Source organism: Triturus cristatus, chromosome 7 (assembly GCF_964204655.1).
Source record: "Triturus cristatus chromosome 7, aTriCri1.1, whole genome shotgun sequence".
Classification (NCBI taxonomy): Eukaryota; Metazoa; Chordata; class Amphibia; order Caudata; family Salamandridae; genus Triturus; species Triturus cristatus.
The window spans coordinates 1131210083-1131232970 of record NC_140590.1 but is presented as its reverse complement, the minus strand read 5'-3'; the positions used below and the strand labels follow the sequence as shown (position 1 = coordinate 1131232970).

General features: G+C 43.1%; 1 protein-coding gene across 1 annotated transcript in view; it reads left to right on the top strand.

Moving 5' to 3' along the window:
• THOC3 (THO complex subunit 3) overlaps window positions 1–22888 on the top strand; it is a 71961-nt gene that overhangs the window by 36259 nt on the left and 12814 nt on the right. The window contains exons 3-5 of the mRNA XM_085618265.1: window positions 3242–3446; window positions 3821–3982; window positions 18351–18451. Of these exons, the coding sequence (XP_085474391.1) occupies window positions 3242–3446; window positions 3821–3982; window positions 18351–18451 (468 nt within the window). The remainder of the gene's footprint in view (window positions 1–3241; window positions 3447–3820; window positions 3983–18350; window positions 18452–22888) is intronic.

Below are 22888 nucleotides of genomic sequence, written 5' to 3'. Positions count from 1 at the left end.
AGGGATCATGTATAAATGCAAAGCCTTAAGGCAACTAACCACTAATTAAACAACACAACAATTTCAATATAAACTGAAAGAACCAAAGATACTTTTTCCAAAGATGCAAAACATAATTTTATTATTACAAATGAATACACTTCACAATAAAGACTCACTGCTACTACCTTACTCGTATCCACATGCACTCAACACATCCAAAAAGTTTATTTTACAAACACAATATTCAAAAAACAATCCAAAGATAGCTAATGAATTTTTTGCAGGAGCTAATCAATATTGCTCCAACGATGATTAGATTACTTCATACAAGTGTCAGACAAAGATTAAAAAATCCAAAGATATTGCATAAAGACTGGAAAGACAAACAGCGTGGCACAGATTGAAATGGCATCAATGGTTTCTACGCGCATTTCGGCACCAGAACTGCCTTCATCAGGCAACACCACAACTTTAACAGCTTGAAATCCTATGATTGACAAGTACCTATGCAGTATGATGCAGAGAGTTGGTGTTATATCCACAGGTATGACACGTGCCACGTCTACTCTTACCAATGGCGATAATGATAATGGAGCCCTCCTTTAAAAACGTCCTCCACGTAATCGGTTACGTGGAGGACGTTTTTGAAGGAGGGCTCAATTATCGTGTAGCCTTGTAGCTATCCTAAACATGGACTTATCTGATTGGCCCGTATCAATCCATTTATTTGCTCGCAGCATAATCTCCAGATATAAATTGAAGTCTTGGAGTAGCGCATCACAACTAGCCTTGGTTGGCACGTACGTCTTTTCTTATCTGCGGGATCATTGCCGATCCGTGTGACATTTGATCATTATCACTTTCGCGTCTTGCATTTAACGTTATCCCCTTATTGTGTAGCCTCAGCGTTTTTCGTTTCATTTTCTCTGGCTGTGACTTGACCTGCCGATCTTCTAGGCAGCCTTTTCCAGCATATTCACAGGTAACCATTGGTCGAGAGTAGACGTGGCATGCGTCATACCTGTGGATATAGGACCAACTCTCTGCATCGTACTGCATAGATCCTAGTTGATCATAGGATATCAAGCTGTTAAAGTTGTGGTGTTTCCTGACGAAGGCACTTCTGGTGCCAAAACACACGTAGAAACCATTGATGCCATTTGAGTCTGTGCCACACTGTTTGTCTTTCCAGTCCTAATGCAATATCTTTGGATTTTTTAATCTTTGTCTGACACTTGTATGAAGTAATCTAATCAGCGTTGGAGCAATATTGATTAGCCCCTGCAAAAAATACATCAGCTATCTTTGGAATGTTTTTTTAATATTGTGTTTTTAAAATAAACTTTTTGGATGTGTTGAGTGCATGTGGTATGAGTGAGGTAGTATGAGTGAGTATGTATTGTGAAGTGTATTAATTTGTAATAATAATAAAATTATGTGTTGTATTTTTGGAAAAAGTATCTTTGGTTCGTTCAGTTTATATTGCAATTGTTGTGTTTAATTAGTGGTTAGTTGCCTTAGCCTTTGCATTTATTCATTGATCCCTGTCTTAAGGAATGCTCATTCTATTAGCAGGGGACCTCTTGCTCTTTACAGTGTAGAGGGATCATGTATGCATTGAAGAGGGTCAGGCTCAGGGAGGATCCCTGCGGAACCGCGCAGATGAGGACGTGTCGCAGGCGTCTGAGGTGTATGGTGCCAGGCAGACTAAGTTGGTCCTTCCAGTTAGGAAAGAGCAGACCCATCAGAGCACGCGCCCTTGGATTCCAATATGGGGTAAGCACTGGATTAGGATGGTGTGGGAGACTGTGTCAAATGCTGTGGAGTGGTCCAGGAGGATGAGGGCCACTTTTTTTTCTCCTTTGTCCAGAGTCCTGCAGATGTCATCTGTGGTGGCGAGGAGGGCAGTTTGCGTGCTGTGGTTGGGTATGAAACCAGACTGAGTGATGTCGAGGAGTTGGTGGTTGTTGAGATATTCGGTCAGGTGTCTATTGATGATTTCTCGAAGACCTTGGCTAGGAATGGTAGCAGGGAGATCAGTCTGTAGTTGGCGAGAGTTGAAGGGTCAGCAGAGGGTTTCTTCAGAAATAGGAGGACAGTTGCATGTTTCCAAGCATCTGGGAATGTCGCTTTAGAGGTGGATGCATTAATAATGCGTGTGAGCATGGCACTGATGTGTTCGTCCTTTACTGTAGGCATAGTGGGAGCAGTGGTCCGATGGTGTCCCTGAGTGGATGGACTTAATGGTGCCGGTTGTTTCTTCCAGCGTGATGATGGGCTATGTGGTTAGCATTGGTTCTTTGAATAAGATCGTAAGGTGTTTAGTGGGGTCTATTGTGTCCGGTTGTGTGCTGAAGTTGCTGTAAATTATGGTGATTTTGTTGCTGAAGAATGCAGAGAGATTGTTGCAGAGCTCCCGTGAGGGGGTGATAGGTTTGAAGGTGGCCGATGGTGAGGTAAAATCTTTAACAATGGCAAAGATTTGTTTGCTTCTGTTTGTGCTGGCCGGAGCAGCGTGTTTTGTGGTCCAGATTATTTGGTGGTAGCGTCTGCATTGTTCTGGCTAATTTTTCATTAGCGCTCTAGTTGTTTGCAATGGCTTTTCATCAGTCTGAGTTCCTCCTTGTACCAACCGGCCTGAGGTCTGGATCATGTTGTATTGCTGTGTTTGAGGGAGGCAAGGGAGTCGGTGCAGGAGGTGATCCAGTTGAAATTCTGTGAAGTTCTTGACTACAGTAGAGGGTGCTTACTGTCCTCATTTGTGCACTTGCCAAACTGACCACAAAAACGTTGAATTTGAACACCAAGTGCTTTGTAGGGCTGTACATAGTCCCTGCTCATCATTTACTGGCTGTAGTGGCTGCATGCGCAACTATTTTCTTCTGCCCAGTTGTGTGTGTGAGTGATTTTCTTGTGTCCATTTAATATAAATTCATGCTTTCTTTCATTCTTAACTTCTTCTCAGGTTCCCAATTTCATGCTATGAGCAAAGGGTTGATAAAGTGATTCATTTGATAGCTGTGTCGTTGTTCACTCTCTTTACGTTTCGTACTATGAATCTGTGCAGTAGTGGGCATTAAATGTGAGATGTCTGATTTCTGTACAACTTTGCTTAACTTTGTCCCTTCTCTTACCATCTGAAACTGTCATATTTGCCTACCATTTAGCGGTTGAGTGTCAGTTTTGTGAGTTAATGGGTTATAATCCATGGTTCTTGGATCTCTCTCTTTTTTTTTTTGTTTTTTTTTTTGCCTTTTAGGAGAAAATATTAACATCTGCTGGAGCCCAGATGGACAGACCATCGCTGTAGGGAACAAGGATGATGTAGTGACATTCATTGATGCCAAGATGCATCGCTGCAAAGTCGAAGAGCAGTTCAAATTCGAGGTGAATGAGATATCCTGGAACAATGACAACAACCTTTTCTTTCTGACTAACGGCAATGGGTGCATCAATATTCTCAGGTGAGCAGCGGCAGGCCTCTCCACAGCTGATGTGTTCACGTTAGCTTGAGGTCAGTTCCCACCAACAGTGGTGATCTGAATTATAATTGTAGTATCTCTGTGATGAAAATATTTAAGCTTTATTAGGTTAAATAAATGCATTCATTTTAAAGGGTACTGCTAGATTCTGGACCCCCCCATAGTGTGCAGAATCAACCAGGAATTGTGCATTTTTTTTTATCATACTTTTTACAGTGTTCGCAACAAACATTTCCTGAAAGCCTCTATTATTTGTTCCTTGCTTTTTCTTCTCTTGCAAATAGCAAAGTGACATGTCTTTGCTCACAGTCTTTGTCTGCCGCTTTGTTTATCTCTGCTGTACTTTTTCCCTACAGCTACCCGGATCTGAAGCCAGTGCAGTCTATCAATGCCCACCCGTCTAACTGCATCTGCATTAAGTTTGACCCCACAGGCAAGTACTTTGCTACAGGCAGTGCAGATGCTCTGGTCAGTCTGTGGGATGTAGATGAACTGGTCTGTGTGCGCTGCTTTTCCAGGTGAGTGTCTTGAGGTTGGCAACCCATTGCATGATGACATACTGACCTATGCTTGTGTTTGTTTTCAACGTGCCTGACCCTAGGTACATGTGGCACTGCATCATACTCCTCATCATTGATGCAAGATTTAACCAAGTTGGCACAATGGATGAATCCCATAGATTAATTTCTTACTCATTCTAGACTCCTTGTTTGTATAAGTGGTCTTTTCAATAATGGTTCTGGTTGAGGTTTATAGTGTAGGATATAAATCTATAGTGCGGATCTTGATTATATGCTTTTGAACCGATGATCACAGTTCTTTACTGACTTGATTGGAGGTAAAGCAATGTTCTAAAGGTTAAAAACATTTTCATTTCCAATATTATTCATTTCCAATAATAGACAGCATGTTGGGTGTGTTATTATTTAAATCATATGAGAGCACTTCAGAGGCTTGCTTGTTGTATTAGGACTGATACACCAATTTGCATTTAGTATGCTCCTTAATGGACCATTCGGATTATTAACTAATGAACTGCTGGTTTGAATATTAACAACGTTTCTCTTGCTCCAACTTGTCTCCGTTTTGTCTATTCTCATTAAGTGCAATTGCTCTGTGCCTCTTTTGGAACAAAAGTACTCAGTTACTGCATTTTGCGATAATTTTGCGTTCATTTTCTTCATTCGAACTAAGGCATTTGTCTTCCTCATCAGTCAGCATTTATTTTGTCCATTGTATAATTTAATTCATCGTTAGCCAGTATATGGTACTGGGTACATTCCTTGATCCCTGAATACAAGGATGTCATCCCTCTACTCAATGACCTCTCCTTCCTGGGCTAGTGAAGCGGGGTGGTGTCTGTGAGTTAGGGGGGTCTGATAGTTTATATATCGTTTCTGACCAGGCTGCTGGGCCTTCAGCATCCCTCTCATTTCTTCTTAAGGCCCTCGTGTGAATCTCTGGCCACTGCCCACTCTGTCATGTCTCATTGTCCTAAATTTCCAGTGGGACGTTGTGGGCTGAGGCAGTGGGCCAATATATGGTATTTCATCAGCCCCAGCGATTCATGTGTGTTTGGAGATATGTACTTCAAAAAATTATAAAAATTTCCCTAGACCTGTATGCCTAGGGACTTGAATAATCTATTTGGCCTAACTGTAATGTACTTGACCCATATTCTGGTCTCAAATTGGGTGATCCTAGCACATATTTTACATTACAAAGCTGCCTTTTTCCTCATTACTTCATATGAGAGCACCTTCAATTATGCAAGTTCAGCATTTCTGCTATGTAAAAAACTATTTCGTTTGATTTAATAGATGAAACATTTGCTCCATGTAATCTAGCCCACATATAGCGTAACCACCTGACCTGCCTCTTAATTTACTAATAGCATTGTCATCCGGGTCGGGGGCCAGAATGTTTCTCAGTTCATGTTTAAAAACTCACTTTTAATAAATGTATTACTGAAGCATGATTTGGTAGCGCACTGGCATTTACAAACAGCATATTTTAAATAGAAATAGCCGCAAACTTTCCCACTAACATGCAGTTTAACTGATAAAACCGTAGCGTATACACAATAAAGTGTGGAAATTAGGATTCAGCAAAAATGTTTGCCATTTGCACATCACCAAGTAAAGTGTTTGTTTTTGTTTTCACCCTATTTACATCTTTTTTTCATCATACAGAATTACAAAAAAGTGCATTCTTAACTACTGAAATATATTTGGAAGTGTTTGTACCGTTCATTTACAAGCTATTTAAATGGTGTTTGTTAGAAAAAACTGACATTTTACAGCCTTTCATTTCATTCTCTTTGTACAGCATGATTGGCAGACAGTTCACTTTACAAAATATCTTAACTTTGCTGCTTATTTTATCCTGGAGGTTGTGTTTACTTTTCTTTCTCTGGCTGCAAATTGTAAGACATATGCTGACATTTGCCCTCTGTCTCGCAATACAGAGTAAATGTGACAGGATAAAAACAAGATTTAAAGTTATTTTTATTGCTCATTCACTTTCTGAGATAACAGAACACCTGTTCTGTATCAGCTCGCTAGAACGGACCAATAGGCACTAAAAATAACTTGCAGTGACTGGATTCCGAGAGATAGGAATTCATTGAATTTTTGATAGTTAATAACTTTGCTATTTGTTTGGCAAATCTCCATGAAACTTTGCAGACCTATTCCTTTTTAGGTTTTGCCTGCACAAGCGCGTGCACTGTGCTTGCGAAGTCTTTTGTATTTAAAAAGAAAATTCTTAAAAGAAACTTAAAACCCACCTAATACTTTCCTGAATTTAATATTTGTTCTTCCCAATGCCACTCATATTTACTTGCTTCTCATTGGCCAGCACGTTGTCTGCTTTCACTTCCAGCTCTGCTTTTGCCATTGCATGGAGCTTGGACCAATTACTTCTTCAGGGTCACTGCCACTGGCTACTGGCCAGTGTCCTTCCACTGACTACTCACTCTGCAGGTACTTTTTATTTTCATTACGAACGAGCACATCTGCAGGCCGTCACATGTGCATGCCTGCGCCCGTGCTTTACATATTTAAGCACTCGCAGCTCGATAAGTAAAGGTTGCGCGGGAGGCGTTTATGTATATGAATTTACTCAATTACTGGCTGCAGGTACCCCTTTTTAGGTCTCGGCCTGACGTAAGCAGCGCATGCGCTGCTCTCGTCATACGAGGCTTCTTGGAATCGATACGATTCCAGAAGCCTCGTCCCAGCTCCGCCGTCAGCTTTCATTTGTGCCCGTTGTTTAGTGTCATGAATTATGCCAAAGGCAGTGCAATGATTGCACTGAAAGAATGTCAAGCCTTCCTTGTTGTACCCTGTCTCCTTTTAGGCACTCCCACCGGGATTGGATCTTTTACCCGCGGCGTTACACTATTGCCTTTAATTACTGGGCAAGCACTATTTGTTTCCCATTCCGTCTGTCTATCTCAGAGACACGTTGCTTAAATGTTGCCGTCTACCAGAATACCAATCTCTCGCCCCGTTTCCCCATTCTTGCGATTTCGCCTCTTTTCCTTTCAGTTCCTGTCACGCTGTAATGTCGTTTATCCCCCTTCCTTCCACATCAGTCTTACAAACGGTTATTTTATTAACGTGTGGTATGCATTTTCTTTTATTTAATGTTCCGTGCTCTCTGAGGCATTTCCTGTTGCTGACCAGACCGAGAGTTGGTTGCCATGTCAATGATGTGGCTACAAATGTACATGGCGCTAGTGCAGATAAAGGTACCGTTGTGGGACTTGTTTGTGTTTACTCCCGAGCAGCGTCATTCGACGTAAACCCCAGCCAAGGCACAGTTGTGCTTAGTGAAAGAATAGCCCCCCCCCCCCCCCCCCCCATCCATTAAGCAACCCTGCCCCTCCTTTTTTGGCCTCGCTGTGCTTTCACTTCCACTCTTTTCTTTTAGAGCTGCTGCCCTGGGGCAGAGACACAGATGTCCCTCGGAGACAGAGGCGCGGTTTCATCTTTGGAGCCTGTCTCTCTCTCTCTACCTCTCTCTACTACTCACTCTCTACTACTCACTCTCTACTACTCACTCTACTACTCACTCTCTACTCTCTACTACTTACTCTACTACTCTCTACTACTTACTCTACTACTCTCTACTACTCTACTACTCACTCTCTACTACTCTCTACTCTACTACTCACTCTCTACTACTCACTACTACTCACTCTCTACTCTCCTCTCTCTCTACTACTCACTATCTACTACTCACTATCTACTACTCTCTCTCTACTACTCACTCTACTACTCTCTACTCTCCTCTCTGTGCTACTCTCTGCTACTCACCATCTACTACTCACTCTCTACTTCTCTCTACTACTCACTCTCTACTTCTCAATTACTCACTCTACTACTCTCTACTAGTCACTCTCTACTACTCTCTACTACTCTCTCTACTACTCTTCTACTCACTCTTACTTACTCTACTACTCACTCTCTACTAACTCTACTGCTCTCTAACTACTACTCACTCTCTACTACTCTCTCTCTACTACTCTCTACTCACTACTCTCTCTACTACTCACCCTCTACTACTCACTCTCTACTACTCACTACTACTCTACTATCTACTACTCTCTCCTACTCACTCTTCTAACTCTACTACTAACTCTCTACTGCTCACTCTCTACTGCTCACTCTCTACTGCTCACTCTCTACTGCTCACTCTCAACTGCTCACTCTACTAACTTTCTACTACTCACTCTCTACTACTCACCTCTACTACTCACCTCTACTACTCACCCCTCTACTACTCACTCTCTACTACTCACTCTCTACTACTCTACTCTCTACTACTCTACTCTCTACTACTCTCTCTACTACTCTCTCTACTACTCTCTCTACTACTCTCTCTACTACTCACCTCTCTACTACTCACCTCTCTACTACTCACCTCTCTACTACTCACCCCTCTACTACTCACTCTCTACTACTCACTCTCTACTACTCTACTCTCTACTACTCTCTCTACTACTCTCTACTACTCTCTCTACTACTCTCTCTACTACTCTCTCTACTACACTCTCTACTACACTCTCTACTACTCACCTCTCTACTACTCACCTCTCTACTACTCACCTCTCTACTACTGTCTCTACTACTGTCTCTACTACTCTGTCTCTACTACTCTGTCTCTACTACTCCCTACTACTCACTCCACTACTCACTCTACTACTCACTCTACTCCTCACTCTACTACTCACTCTCTACTACTCACTCTCTACTACTCACTCTCTACTACTCACTCTCTACTTCTCACTCTCTACTACTCTCTATTACTCACTCTCTACTACTCACCTCTCTACTACTACTCACTCTACTACTCTCTACTACTCTCTCCTCTCTACTACGCCCTACTCCTCACTCTCTACTACTCATTCTATCACTCTCAACTACTCACTCACTACTACTCACTCTACTCTACTACTCTCACTCTCTACTCACTCTCTCCTACTCACTCTCTCCTACTCACTCTCTCCTACTCACTATCTACTACTCACTATCTACTACTCACCCTCTACTACTCTCTACTCACTACTCTCTACTACTATCTACTACTCTCTCCTATTCACTCTCTACTTCTCTCTACTACTCACTCTACTACTCCTATTCACTCTCTACTTCTCTCTACTACTCCCTCTCTACTACTCACTCTACTACTCACTCTACTTCTCACTCTCTACTACTCACTCACTACTACTCTCTACTACTACTCTCTCTACTCTACTACTCACTCTCTACTACTCTCTCCCTACTATCTACTACTCACTCTACTACTCTCTACCACTTACTCTCTACTACTCATTCTACTACTCACTCTACTACTCTCTACCTACTAACTCTTACTACTACTCACTCTCTACTACTCACTTTACTACTCTCCACTACTCTCCTCTACTCTACTACTACTCTCTACTACTCAGTCTCTACTAACTCTCTACTGCTCTCTACTACTCACTCTACTACTCACTCTACTACTCACTCTACTACTCACTGTACTACTCACTCTACTACTCACTCTACTACTCACTCTACTACACTACTCACTCTCTACTACTAACTCTGCTACTCTCTACTACTCACTCTCTACTGCTTACTCTCTACTACTCACTCTACTACTCACTCTACTACTCACTCTACTACTCTCTACTACTTACTACTACTCACTCTCCTACTCACTCTCCACTACTCTCTACTACTCACTCTCTACTACTCTCTCTCTACTACTCACTTTACTACTCACTCTACTACTCTCTACTACTCACTCTCTACTAACTCTCCGCTACTCTCTACTACTCACTCTCTACTACTCACTCACTCTCTGCTTACTACTACTCACTCTACTACTCACTCTCCACTACACTCTACTACTCAGTCTCTACTACTCACTCTCCAATCCTCTCTCTCTACTTCTCTCTACCACTCACTCTACTACTCACTCTCTACTACTCTCTACTACCCACTCTACTACTCTCACTCTCCTCTCTACTACTCTCACTCCTCTCTCTACTACTCACTACTCTACTCACTCTCTACTACTCACCCTCTACTACTTTACACTTACTCTCCTTACTCTCTACTACTCACTCTACTTCTCTCACTCTCCTCTCTCTACTACTTTCTGCTACTCTCTACTACTCACCCTCTACTACTCTACTACTCTCTACTCTACTGCTCTCTACTACTCTCCTACTCTCTCTCTACTGATCACTCTCTACTGATCACTCTCTACTACTCACTCCTACTCTCACTCTACTACTCACTCTCTAACTCTACTGCTCTCTAACTACTACTCACTCTACTAACTCTCTACTGCTCTCTACTACTCACTCTCCACTACTCTACTACTCACTGTCTACTACTCACTCTCCACTACTCTACTACTCTCTATTACTCACCCTCTACTACTCTACTACTCACTCTACTAACTCTACTGCTCACTCTCTACTACTCACTCCTACTCACACTCTACTACTCACTCTCTAACTCTACTAACTCTCTACTGCTCTCTACTACTGCTCTCTACTACTCACTCTCTGCTACTCACTCTCTGCTACTCACTCTCTGCTACTCACTCTCTGCTACTCACTCTCTGCTACTCACTCTCTGCTACTCACTCTCTGCTACTCACTCTCTGCTACTACTCACTCTCTGCTACTACTCACTCTCTGCTACTACTCACTCTCTGCTACTCACTCTCTGCTACTCACTCTCTGCTACTCACTCTCTGCTACTCACTCTCTGCTACTCACTCTCTGCTATTCACTCTCTGCTATTCACTCTCTGCTATTCACTCTCTGCTACTCACTCTCTGCTACTCACTCTCTGCTACTCACTCTCTGCTACTCACTCTCTGCTACTCACTCTCTGCTACTCACTCTCTGCTACTCACTCTCTGCTACTCACTCTCTGCTATTCACTCTCTGCTATTCACTCTCTGCTACTCACTCTCCGCTACTCACTCTCTACCTCTCACTGTCTAGTACTCTCTGTCTACTACTCACTGTCTACTACTTACTCTCTACTACTCACTCTCTACTACGCTACTACTCACTCTCTACTACTCTCTACTACTCACTCTCTACTACTTACTACTACTCTCTCTACTACTCTCTCTACTACTCTACTACTCACTACTCTCTACTACTCACTCTCTACTCTTTCTACTACTCTCTACTACCCACTGTCTACTACTCACTGTCTACTACTCACTCTCCACTACTCTCTACTACTCACCCTCTACTACTCTACTACTCACTCTACTAACTCTACTGCTCACTCTACTGCTCACTCTCTACTACTTACTCTCCTTACTCTCTACTACTCACTCTCTACTACTCACTCCTACTCACACTCTACTACTCACTCTCTACTACTCTCTCCCTACTACTCTCTACTATCTCTCTACTACTCACTCTCTACTACTCACTCTACTCTCCTCTCTCTACTACTCACTCTACTACTCACTCTCTACTACTCTCCTCTCTCTACTACTCTCTGCTACTCACTTCTCTCTACTACTCACTCTCTATTCACTCTCTACTACTCACTCTCTACTTCTCTACTACTCACTCTACTACTCTCTCTACTCTACTACTCACTCTACTACTCACTCTACTACTCTCTCCCTACTACTCTCTACTAGTCACTCTACAGCTCTCTCCTACTCGCTCTCTACCACTCACTCTACTACTATTACTCATTCTACTACTCACTCTCTACTACTCTCTACCTACTAACTCTCTACTGCTCTCTTACTACTACTACTCACTCTCTACTACTCACTTTACTACTCTCTACTATACTCTACTACTACTCTACTGCTCACTCTCTACTCTCTACTACTCCTCTCTACTACTCTCTCTCTACTACTCTCTCTCTAATACTCTCTTTACTACTCTACTACTCACTCTACTACTCTCTCTACTACTCACTCTCTACTCTCTACTACTCCTCTCTACTACTCTCTCTCTACTACTCTCTCTCTACTACTCTCTCTCTACTACTCTCTTTACTACTCTACTCCTCTCTACCACTCACTCTACTACTCACTCTACTACTCACTCTACTACTCACTCTACTACTCACTCTACTACTTACTCTACTACTCACTCTACTACTCACTCTCTACTACTCACGCTCTACCTCTCTCTACCCTCTACCTCTCTACGCGCACACATATGCACATATATATGTATATATATATGCATATGCATATATATGTATGTGTATATACATACATATGGATATCTATATTAATGCATGCAGACGTATACATATATGCATACATATGCATGTTATGTACATGAACGTTTGAAAAACACTAATAAAAGCAAAGCTAAAAAGCCACGTAATTACAAACAGAATTGCTTTAACTTAAACGAGGGCGAGACCTATTGCATTTTCAATGCTTGTTTTTAAAAAATTTTTATTTTAGCCCTGCAATTGTAGAGTGCATGTCCCTGCAGTCTTTCATTGACCTCCACCATTGTTTTCAACCCACCCGCTATTGTGTTTAAACCCATCCCACCCTCCTCCCTGCTGTTTCAAACCCACCCTCCCATTGTCTATTGTTTCTAACTGACCCACCCGCCTCGACGTCCACCTGCTTTCCGTTGCTTGTTCAGCCCATTGTTCCTGCCACGGAAGGAGAGGGGAGAGTTTTTTTCCAACATTCAAATAGTCTATGCTTGTGGGAATTATTTTAGGATATCAGCAGTGAAAAGCGGGTGTAGTGTTTTCTGAGCATCACTGTTTGAGTATAATTGGATATAGTACTTAAGGAGCGTGTTCTCTTCACATCATATATCTGTTATTGCATTTTTTGTGAAATGTATTGATGTGCAGTGTAATTCTTTTACTCTTCGGAGAAAGAATTGTGGCTCTCATAGTAATAATGCAAGTTTCGGATTGTGTGTGTTTGTCTGTTTCTGCACCAGTAAGATTAGATTGACATGGGCGTGTCTCTGATTGACGTACCGAGCAATTACAAATCAGTTGGGAGCTTGCTTTCTCTGGTGAGAGGTAAAACAAAAAACAATGTATTTTTAAACAAGGCAGCGCAGACAGGCTAGGCTGCTTCTTTCTCCGAGCCGTGCTCTCTGTACCACGTACAAGTGGTTAAAATCCATGGCCTTTGGTTTGGGTGACTGGCAATGATAATATGTTCATCCTGATAAGTGGTGCAATAGCTGAATGTTACTCAAACCGGGCATAAATCAGTTTTGCTGCTTGTCTTTAAAGCATTGTTTGATCTCACAAGTGGCCCACCAATGTTGTGTCTATTTATAAACCAGGACCATCTCGACTCTGAGTGGCACAGATTCACAGAAAGAGGGTTTCATCAAGCTTCCAGAGCAAAAGGGAAGATGACCCCCATGAGCTGTGAAACCCAGCAACTCCCCGTCTCCATTATTAAGTTTTCACCTCTCAAGCAATGCATGTTCCAAGTTGGCATCCGTGAAAAGGAGACGATTAGAAACCGAAATATATTGTTTTTGCTATTTATAAAGGCAGACAATATAATAGGGCATTTAGATATATTTGTAAATCATGTGTAACAATAGTAGAGAAGTTCTTTCAGCACGAATGCAGGCCGTGATAGCTGCAAGGCACTCGAGAACAAGTTTTCCCAGACTGGAAATTAAGGAGAAGGCATAATATGGGATTTTCGTGCAGTGGTAGCATTGTTTTGTAAACAAACCACATTTCTCAGATTAAATAGAAATAAGCGAAAATGTGTGCTGTATGCTGTTGCGCCCTTGTTCTTTGGTAATTTGGTGGTTTATTTCCCACATTTTATTTGTCTTTCTTTCCACTACTGCTTGAGAACTTTTCAAATGTACACAAAAGTTTGGGACGATCTTTGTTCATCCATGATCCGATGTCAGCAGGGCAGCCAGTCGCGCAATTACAGGCCCCAGCATGCACAGAAGCCGCACATGTCTTGCCAAAATAAACTAGTGGTCATGGAAGCAGCACTTTCTCCACCCACAGGACATTCCTGTCAGGGTGGGTTATAAGGAGCTGCTCGCACTTTTCTACTTCACAAGCAGGACAGGCAAGGTCGCTATGCATCCCTTTCACCTCAAGGGAAAACTAAAGCTTAGGTAAGGGACGCACTGAGCTAAACTCCACCAAAGTATTTCATAAACATATAATTGAGAAGTTTTTCGTGGGTCTGAGTTCAGAGTGCCGGGTAAGGGTTTTCATACTATCTGTCTGGACTTGCTGTTTAATTTATGTTCAGGTGTTTATTTTTTTGTCTTAGCAATAAAAAGACACCATGAGATTATTCCTGGCACTGTGCAAGATATCTGTGACAGTAACTTTTTAGGTAACATTGAAATTTCTCTGTTTTCTTCCTCCTAAAGTAGAACCACTTCACAGAACTTTTTTCTCTACTTAAATCCGTGTTGCACAGCAGCCAGCACTGCTATCCAACATGTCTAAAAACATTGACAACGCAAATGAACCTAGCTGTCACATGGAGCTTGGCCTAAGTACACCTTCCTTCCACTTACCCACCAGGTACTTTTTTTTATCAATCCCAAACAACCACTCCATGCGAGTGCATGTGTTTGTCTTCCTGCACCTTTGTTGGTGCATTATGTAGCGCAAACACGACCGAAGGTATTGCAGTCCTTTACATGAGCACCACTTGCATTTCACAGGGACACTCACCGAGCCCTTAATTTACGCACCCCTTGCTCTCCCATTCAAGGCATTCTCCTTCATCTTTTTCCACAGGCCCCCGGTTAGTTCCCCCATTGTGGCTCCTACACCCACAATCCTGTGTTCCTTCACTCTGCAGCCTTGGTCGGCTGTCTCCACTTCATATTTACCACTTTATGAATGCTATTATGTATGGAATTAACCCCCTGCTCTGGCAAACACCCTTGTGGCCGCCATCCTCCTCCCTCGCTTCCCCCACCCTCCTTTATCATATCCTATTTTCCATTCAGGGACTTTTAGTTTTATTTAATTCATTTTTGGGCGCTTTTATATAGCACAAACTCGGCCCGAAGGTATTGGAATGCTTTACATGAGCACCCCTTACATTACACAGGATCAATTTCATTTGTAAAACGTGTAACACAGCATTGTCTAAAAGTAAAAAAAAAAAGCCCTATCACCACTTTTTTACATTCGTGCCAACCGCTCCGGCTTCTCAAACCAAGGCACAAGTGACCATATTTACCTTTCATCCTGCGCCCTTCTTATCACCCTCCAAAGTCAGGCCCACACACTCTTTGCCTGAGGTTCCTCTAAATACAGCCACACCTTCCGCACGACCATACATCACTTGGCATTCTTAATTAACAATTCTGGTTTTCAATTAATAAATTGTCTCAACCCCTCCGGAGTTTGAATGCATACTACCTTGTTTCATTCTGCTCTTCAGTGATGGACCCCTCTGATCCTAATGTAAGTGAAATTGCTTCCTCCCTCTAATCCAATGCCTATTTGCATCAGTTTGTTGATGCATACCATTCTATTAAATGTAACCATTACTTTGCGTGTGCTTACATAAAACAAATTCTTTTTTATTAATAACACTAAATCTCTGCTGACTACACCTTACTATACTCTAGTTCAGTGCCATATAAAAACAAGCATTGGCATAGCCAATAGGTCTCGCCTTTGGGACCTTATAAGTGTTTAGCTATGCAACAGTTGCATAACTAAATACTTAAAAGGTCCCAAAAGCGGGACCTATTGGCTATGCACAGCGGCCGTGCGGCCGCGAAAGTGAAACTGATCGCGATCACCATCAAACATCAAAGCGGCCGTGCAGCCGCGAAAATGAAAGTAATCTTGGTCAAGCACAGCGCCCGCGCACATGCACTGTAGCTCTAGGCTGGCCTGGTAGCACTTTTTGGAGCCCTCTCAATAAGTCTCGCCAGACCAGCGCTTGCGCTGGGTCAGGCGAGACCTAAACAGGTACTACATTAAGAGCGTGGGCCCCTTGGTTATTTCTTCAACATTTGTCACAACTTGAATAGCTAATAATTGTTTCTAAAATATAAAACAAATATTACAATCACCTTTTTACAAATTTTAATAGTCATGTTAAATAGCAACCTGGATTCCAATAAAAACAAATTAAATAAAAAAATAGCAAAGGTAAACAATGTTACATTGGCAAAACCTATTGGCTTTGCCAATGCTTGTCTAAAAGATTCCAAAACACGTTTTTCCACCTATGCATTTTCCATAGACATTTTAGACAGACGTGGTGGGGAAAATTTCAGGATGGATTCATATGAAATGTGGCTGTAGTATAGATGGAATGGCCCTTTTTGGTAGTAGATCTAAATTGGTGCTGTAGTGTTAATATGGTAAGGCACAAAAACTAAGTGATATATTGGGCCGCTGTTCATGGTGATGACCGAACAGTGTATGATTGGGTAAGGAAAGTCCGTACTAAATTAAAAGGCAGCCATATTGTTTTCATCACACTTACTCTGTGTTCTGGATTTGAAGGGGAAATATTGTGGACTACTATTTTAGAAGTGCATAGGAAGGAAAGAGGCAGTGTAGCCCAGTCTGAAAAGGTAGGTACATAAACAATATGGTTGCCTTTTCATTTTGCAAGGGCAAAATATTGTTTAGACAATATTTAGTCTGCATTCTAGCTTTTAAGGCTAAGTATAGTACAGTGTAATTTTTCAGCATGTGTGTTTTTTTTTTACTTTTTATTGCTGTAAGTACTGTAGTACTTTTGGGGTACTACCGCAGTACTCTGTAAACTTAAAAAAATATATATGACTTTAAAAGTAGTGATGTACCATGCTATATTGTGAAATTACAGTGGTATACCACAGCCCAATATATCACAACGTTTTTGTGGCTTATAACTTTAAACTACTGAACCACTTTAGATCTTCTACCACAAAGGACCCTTCCCACCCCATAATCTATATTTCTGCCATATTTAATCTAAATTCGTTCAGCCATATTCCTGCTAGATGTATTTCAAGATTTGGCACCACTTGACTCACTCCCATTACTGCCAGGAATGACAAATGTTCTCAAGGAGGAAATTTGCTACCATTGTGGGGAATCACCTTTTTACCTCATCTTCCAATTTCACAGTATCTTTTTCTCACCCACCACAAAAGCATATGCTGCTAGTGTTCTTCCTCTGGAAAGGCCCTAGCAGATGGAGGCTCCAGAGTCCATGCTAGCAATCGGTGGGAAACCCAGCGTTCGCAAGCAGAAAGGAATGGGTGTTTAAGCAAAATAGGAAGCACCAACAGAACAGAAAAAGTAAATCCAAGATCGACGCAAACAGGGTTATTAACTATCCAAGACAATGATGCACCCAAAGATCTTCTGGGCTGCTCACTCCATATCTAGGAACTCGTTGATGACTTGGTAATGGGTGTGAGGCTGCTAAACCTCCTTTCTGACTTAGAATCTATGCTTGTATCACTTTATATTTTTATAGTAGTCTTTTGATTTGCATTGACGTGCTACTCATGCCCTTTGAGGTGATGTTTTTATCACTGGCCCTTTATCTGATCTTACTCCACACTGTGAATGGATTTCACTTGTAACATACGCAGAAGGGTCTTCATACATGGGCGCCCAAAGTTATGAGATTAACGAATGTAGGACTTATCCTACCCCTTTACTTTGTGCACCAGTGGGAGTTGGGAGGCTTGCCCTCATGCCTGTTCCTAGCAGAGTTTACCTTATCCAGACTGGTTATTTGTTAAGTTGCGTAATAAACAGAAGGGATGTTGAAAACAAAATGACACTTCTGATAAGTGATTTGAATACTTTGATAGTCAAGTTTACTAATAAATTATACTCTACGTCAAAACTGTTTTTTTTTTTATTACATTCTTTTGTGGCACATCTTTCTTTACCTTATGTAGGATCCTGGGTCGCTCTTCTCATTCAAAGCCTGCCTTGAAGAAAAACAAAACAAAACCAAACTCACCCCCCCCCAAAGTTAGTGATGCTCCAGTGTCCTTTAACTAAGTTTAAGATCACCTTACTGCTACTGAGGGTAGCATATTTAGGGCCCCTCACCTACCTTGGAGGGAGGTTATAGAAGCTCTCAGGGCTAGAAGTGTCATGCAGAGGGTTCAAAAACTTACTGTTCACTCACAGCAAGTGTATTTGCAAGAGGTAGGATGTAGTGTAACAATCATGGACCTTGACAATTTTACTTGCTGTTCCTGGTTATGAGCCAGTTAATCAACCTGCATAGCCCTGGTCTTAAATTATGACATGAATATTGGTGCCATTTGTTTGCGACCATTAGAAGGTCTGTGGCTTCAGCTAAATCCTTACTCTTGTACTCCATCACACTTACTGTTACATTTTGTTCCCACAGACTTGACTGGCCAGTGAGAACACTGAGCTTCAGCCATGATGGAAAAATGTTGGCTTCGGCATCTGAGGATCATTTTATTGATATTGCCCAGGTGGAAACAGGTACGGTTTGTATCAGCACTGTAGGAATTTCCTGATCAGAAAGATTGTATGTGGGAGATTGGAGGGAGCGGGTTTGGGGAGAATTTGTGCGATGTAGTAGAAATGTGTTGGACACACTCACACATGTAAACTCTTGTCACACACACACATATACTTCCAAAGGTGCTCACATAGAGATCAACCAGCCCTCTCATACACTAACTTGCAGACACCTGCACACTCACTCATAAACTAACTCTCGCTAGCTCTTATTCATACTGTAACTCACTCACACAGTAACTCACACTATGTTTCCTTCTTTGATTGCGTGTTGCAGGAAACCCACATTTTACCTCTGCACCGCAACAGGTGTGGTGGTTATTGGGTGTGCTGTGGGATTTCTGAAACAGTTATTGTAAGTTGTTTAGCGCCTCTCAAAAACTATACTCCGCTAAGAAACGACTTCCAGCAAGAACCTTCTTTAAGGTCTCCCTCCCCCAAAGGTGACATCAAAAGAAACATAAGAAACCTTCCTGGTTACAATCTTTTTCTAAACATAGGCTAGCAGAATGTACAGCTGGGACAAAGATAGCTTAATGCCAGGCTTTGATCCTCAGGAAAAACAAGCCTCCAGAAGCCCACCTTTTGCTATCATCGACTCCGCATTTGACAGCACATAGTATTGGAGTGACCACATGAAGGAAAGCCAATTAGGGAGGGTGCAGCTAGGAAGGAAATCTGGTAAAAAATGATCACATGGTAGTCACAGTGGCCACCTGTTAAATCTGTAACAATTCGCTGGATTATAGAAATATCTTCACATTAAGAAAACACTTATAAGAAGTAGGGTACAAACAGCATCACTCAATGCTAGTAATTCATCCTTGACTAGTTCTCACTAATTTAAAGTTTCTTTTACTGTATTTATACTTGCATTGTTTTCCAAGGACATCAGACATCCTGTTACCTTAGATGCATGTTGTGTCACAAGTGACAGCTGTGAGAAAGTGCTCTCTTTCTGCATGGTAGCCCCCACTTTTTGCTGAACTGCTGATGTGCTTTGACTGAGTGTGCCCTGGGCCCCTGCTATTCAGGTACCCAGGGCATATGTTCTTTCCCTAAAACTGCATTGAAACCTAAACTCAGTGGCATTTCTGGCCACAGGTCAGCCCCTGGTAAATGGTACCACAGGTACCCAGGGCACTATAACCAGGGAAGGCCTCTAAGGGCTGCAGCTTTTATTGTGCCACCCTTAGAGGTCCAGTACCTCTACACACAAACACTGCCTTTGCAGGCTGCGTGTCTTGGTGCAGAACAAAGTGAAGAGCCGACATGGCACACGTCCCTGTGTGCCATGCCTAAAACCCGCTGCCCTGGCATAGATCAGTCTCCCCTCTAGCTGGGTATACTGTACCAGTGGTGAGGGTACAGGTGCATGAGCCCTGTACCCCTACAGTGTCTAAATCCATTCTTAGACATTGTAAGTGCAGTGCTGCCATTAAGAGTATATGGTGCTGGGAGTTTGTCATTATGAACTCCACAGCACCATAATGGCTACACCGAAAACTGTGAAGTTTGGTATCCAACTTCTCAGCCCATTAAACCCACACTGATGCCAGTGTGGGATTTAATGAAAAATGCACACAGAGGGCATTTTAGAGATGCCCCCTGAAAAACGACCTACCACTAGTGTCCAGAGTGGCTGCTTTCAGCTACCACCACCAGACATGTTTCTGGACCCCTGGGTCTAGAGCCTGCTGCTCTTAGGGGCCTGAAACAATGCACATCCTGGGACGAGGTGCTAAGCCTCCTCCCCCAGGATGAGCAGGGTCCATGAAGGGGAAGCTTCAAAGGCTTGTCGCCTTTGTGAGCTTCCCCAGGCCACTTGCTGCTTTCAACAACTGGTACCCACTGGTTCTGACCCTCACTTTGGGTGTAAGAACTGGCGGGAAAAACAAGTGAGGAAGAGAGGTGTGCCCACCTCTGCCAACTCCACCGGTCAGGTGGGGGAGGCGAGGTAAAGCACAACTCTCAGTCCCTGCCATCTTGCAGATGGGGGGGACCCAGCCAACCAGGGAGAGGCATATGCCCCCTCCCACTCGAGGGTGGCATAATAGGGGGTGTACCCACCCCAGGGAAGAGGCCCATTGGTCCCAACCTCTTACCTACCTGTAATGCCCCTAAATCTAGTATTTAGCGGCACCTCTGAACCTTGCTTCCTCAGACAAGTAACCAGAAGAAGAAAAGAAGAAGCACCGAACAGCCGTGCTGAAGCTAAGAAGAGGAAGACGCCTACTGACTTGGCCCCAGCCCTACTGGCCTGTCTCCACCTCGAACCTGCTCCTGCGAAAGCCCGGTGTGTCCTGCAGCCAGCTACCTCGAGAAACCCAAAGGACCTGCCAGCCTTCCATCCCAAAGTCTTTGTTTCCCGTAAACACGAGATTTGTTCATCTGCAACCTCTGACCCCGGCCGGAAACCGCAAATCCGCACCACTCTGCACCCGCCGTCCACGGCCCGAGCGGGCAAACACCAAGAGGAGGTCTCCCCGTGGATCCTGACCCAAGATCCAGCGATCCCTGACCTGCCTCAAGCCTCCTGCAGCCTCAAACCGCAAGGGCCCCCCAACCGCGACCAGGAGCTGGCAAGAAGATCCGATCCTAAAAGGCACCCCTGCACCCGATGCCCCACGGCCTTGCGTGGCCCAACCGATGGTGCCTAGCCAACCCCCAACTTACCTCTCAAACTGGTGGTCGCACCCAGAAAACCTTTGTCCCCGAGCCTGCAGTGCCTTTACAAACTGGAGACTCCCCATTGCAAGTAACAGGGCGCCCGACGACGAAACAGCACCCTGCACCTGGCCGCCCTAGTGCCGCTGAGGGTGCCACTTTGTTTCCCCATTTGCCCTGAGCTAAAATCCAAGAGCTTTGCTCCCACAACCTAGTGGCCTGCTTGTCAGTAGCCACCAACCGGAGGCCCCCAATCCCCCATTGGATAACATTGGGCCTCAGCACCTGGCCACCCTAGTGCCGCTGAGGGTGTAACAAGAGTGCTTTCCTGACCCTGGAGGATCCTTGAGTCTACCCCCAGAACACTAACTCCCACAACCAAATACTTGCCCTTAAACCGATAACACTATTTTTCCATAGGATAACATTTACTGTTTTGCTGTGTAAAGTTTCTAAGTGTGGAGTTGGGAAATTTATGAAAAGCTTTTAAACTGTAACCAAATAACCAAAACGCTTTTACTTACCTCTTTACAGGAAATGTCCCAGTGCAGTATCCAGGTATACTGCACTGTGTAAGAAAAGTAATCTCAAAGGTAACTTACCTGTAATTTTACTAAAAAGCCTATACAAACTATATGTACTGTATTTCCAAAGCATTGCATTCTCAGTACCAGTACTGTAATCCAGACAAAGTGCATATACAATTCCAATTCAAACTGTTTACAAACTGCATTACTACTATAAAGTATTTGCTTACCTGTGGCAGGCTTGCTTGGTTCTAGAAAACAAAATCACTAAAAGAATATTTTTATACAAAAACAATTGGTCTGAAGGAACGTCTTTGAGTGTGTGAAATAATTTGCTGACTGAGTTTGTACAACAAATGCTTAACACTGTCCTCTGATACTGCCTTACTCCTCGACCACACTACCACAAATAGAGAGTGAGGTACTATCTAACTTTACCTCTGCCTACCTTTGGTGTTCCACTGGACTCTGTGCACACTATATCTCATTTAGGTATAGGATATACAGAGCCAGCTTCCTACAGCAGCTTAGTAAATAAAAGTCAAAGTTGCAACTTAGTTTGTTGCAACAGCGCATGTTTGTTCAAAGGTATGCTACAAATGGGTACCGATACTTTTTCTATTGTCAATTGATAACCAACTAGGGAATCCAGTTTACTGAGTCCTGTTGGAGGCTCCGTTAGCTTGGCCAGAGTGCAACTAAGCGGTACAAAAGGGGGTGGTGATGGAATTGGCAGGGTATGCTCAGACGTGAGTCCCTTGCTCACTTTCCCACTGGATTCAAGAAAGCCAGGCTGAAGACGGCTGAAATGCCAGAAACCGGTCCTAGGAAGCTTGTTTCCGGTCCAGGGAAGACATGGCTTGGCAGTCCGGGCTAGACTGTTCCCATGAGGCACAGGGTCAGACTGATTTACATATGGCCATGTCTGAACTGGGGTGGCAGAGTGGGCTAAAGAACGGTGATGGATCAAACCCAGATCTGTTGACTGGGTGTGAGTGTTTGATTGGTTCTGATGCTCCGTCCATCACCACCCCCTTTTGTACCACTTTGTTCGCCATAAATTGGCAGGGTATGCTCAGACGTGAGTCCCTTGCTCACTTTGCCACTGGATTCAAGCAAGCCTGGCTGAAGACGGCTGAAATGTCAGAAACCGGTCCTAGGAAGCTTGTTTCCGGTCCAGGGAAGACATGGCTTGGCAGTTCGG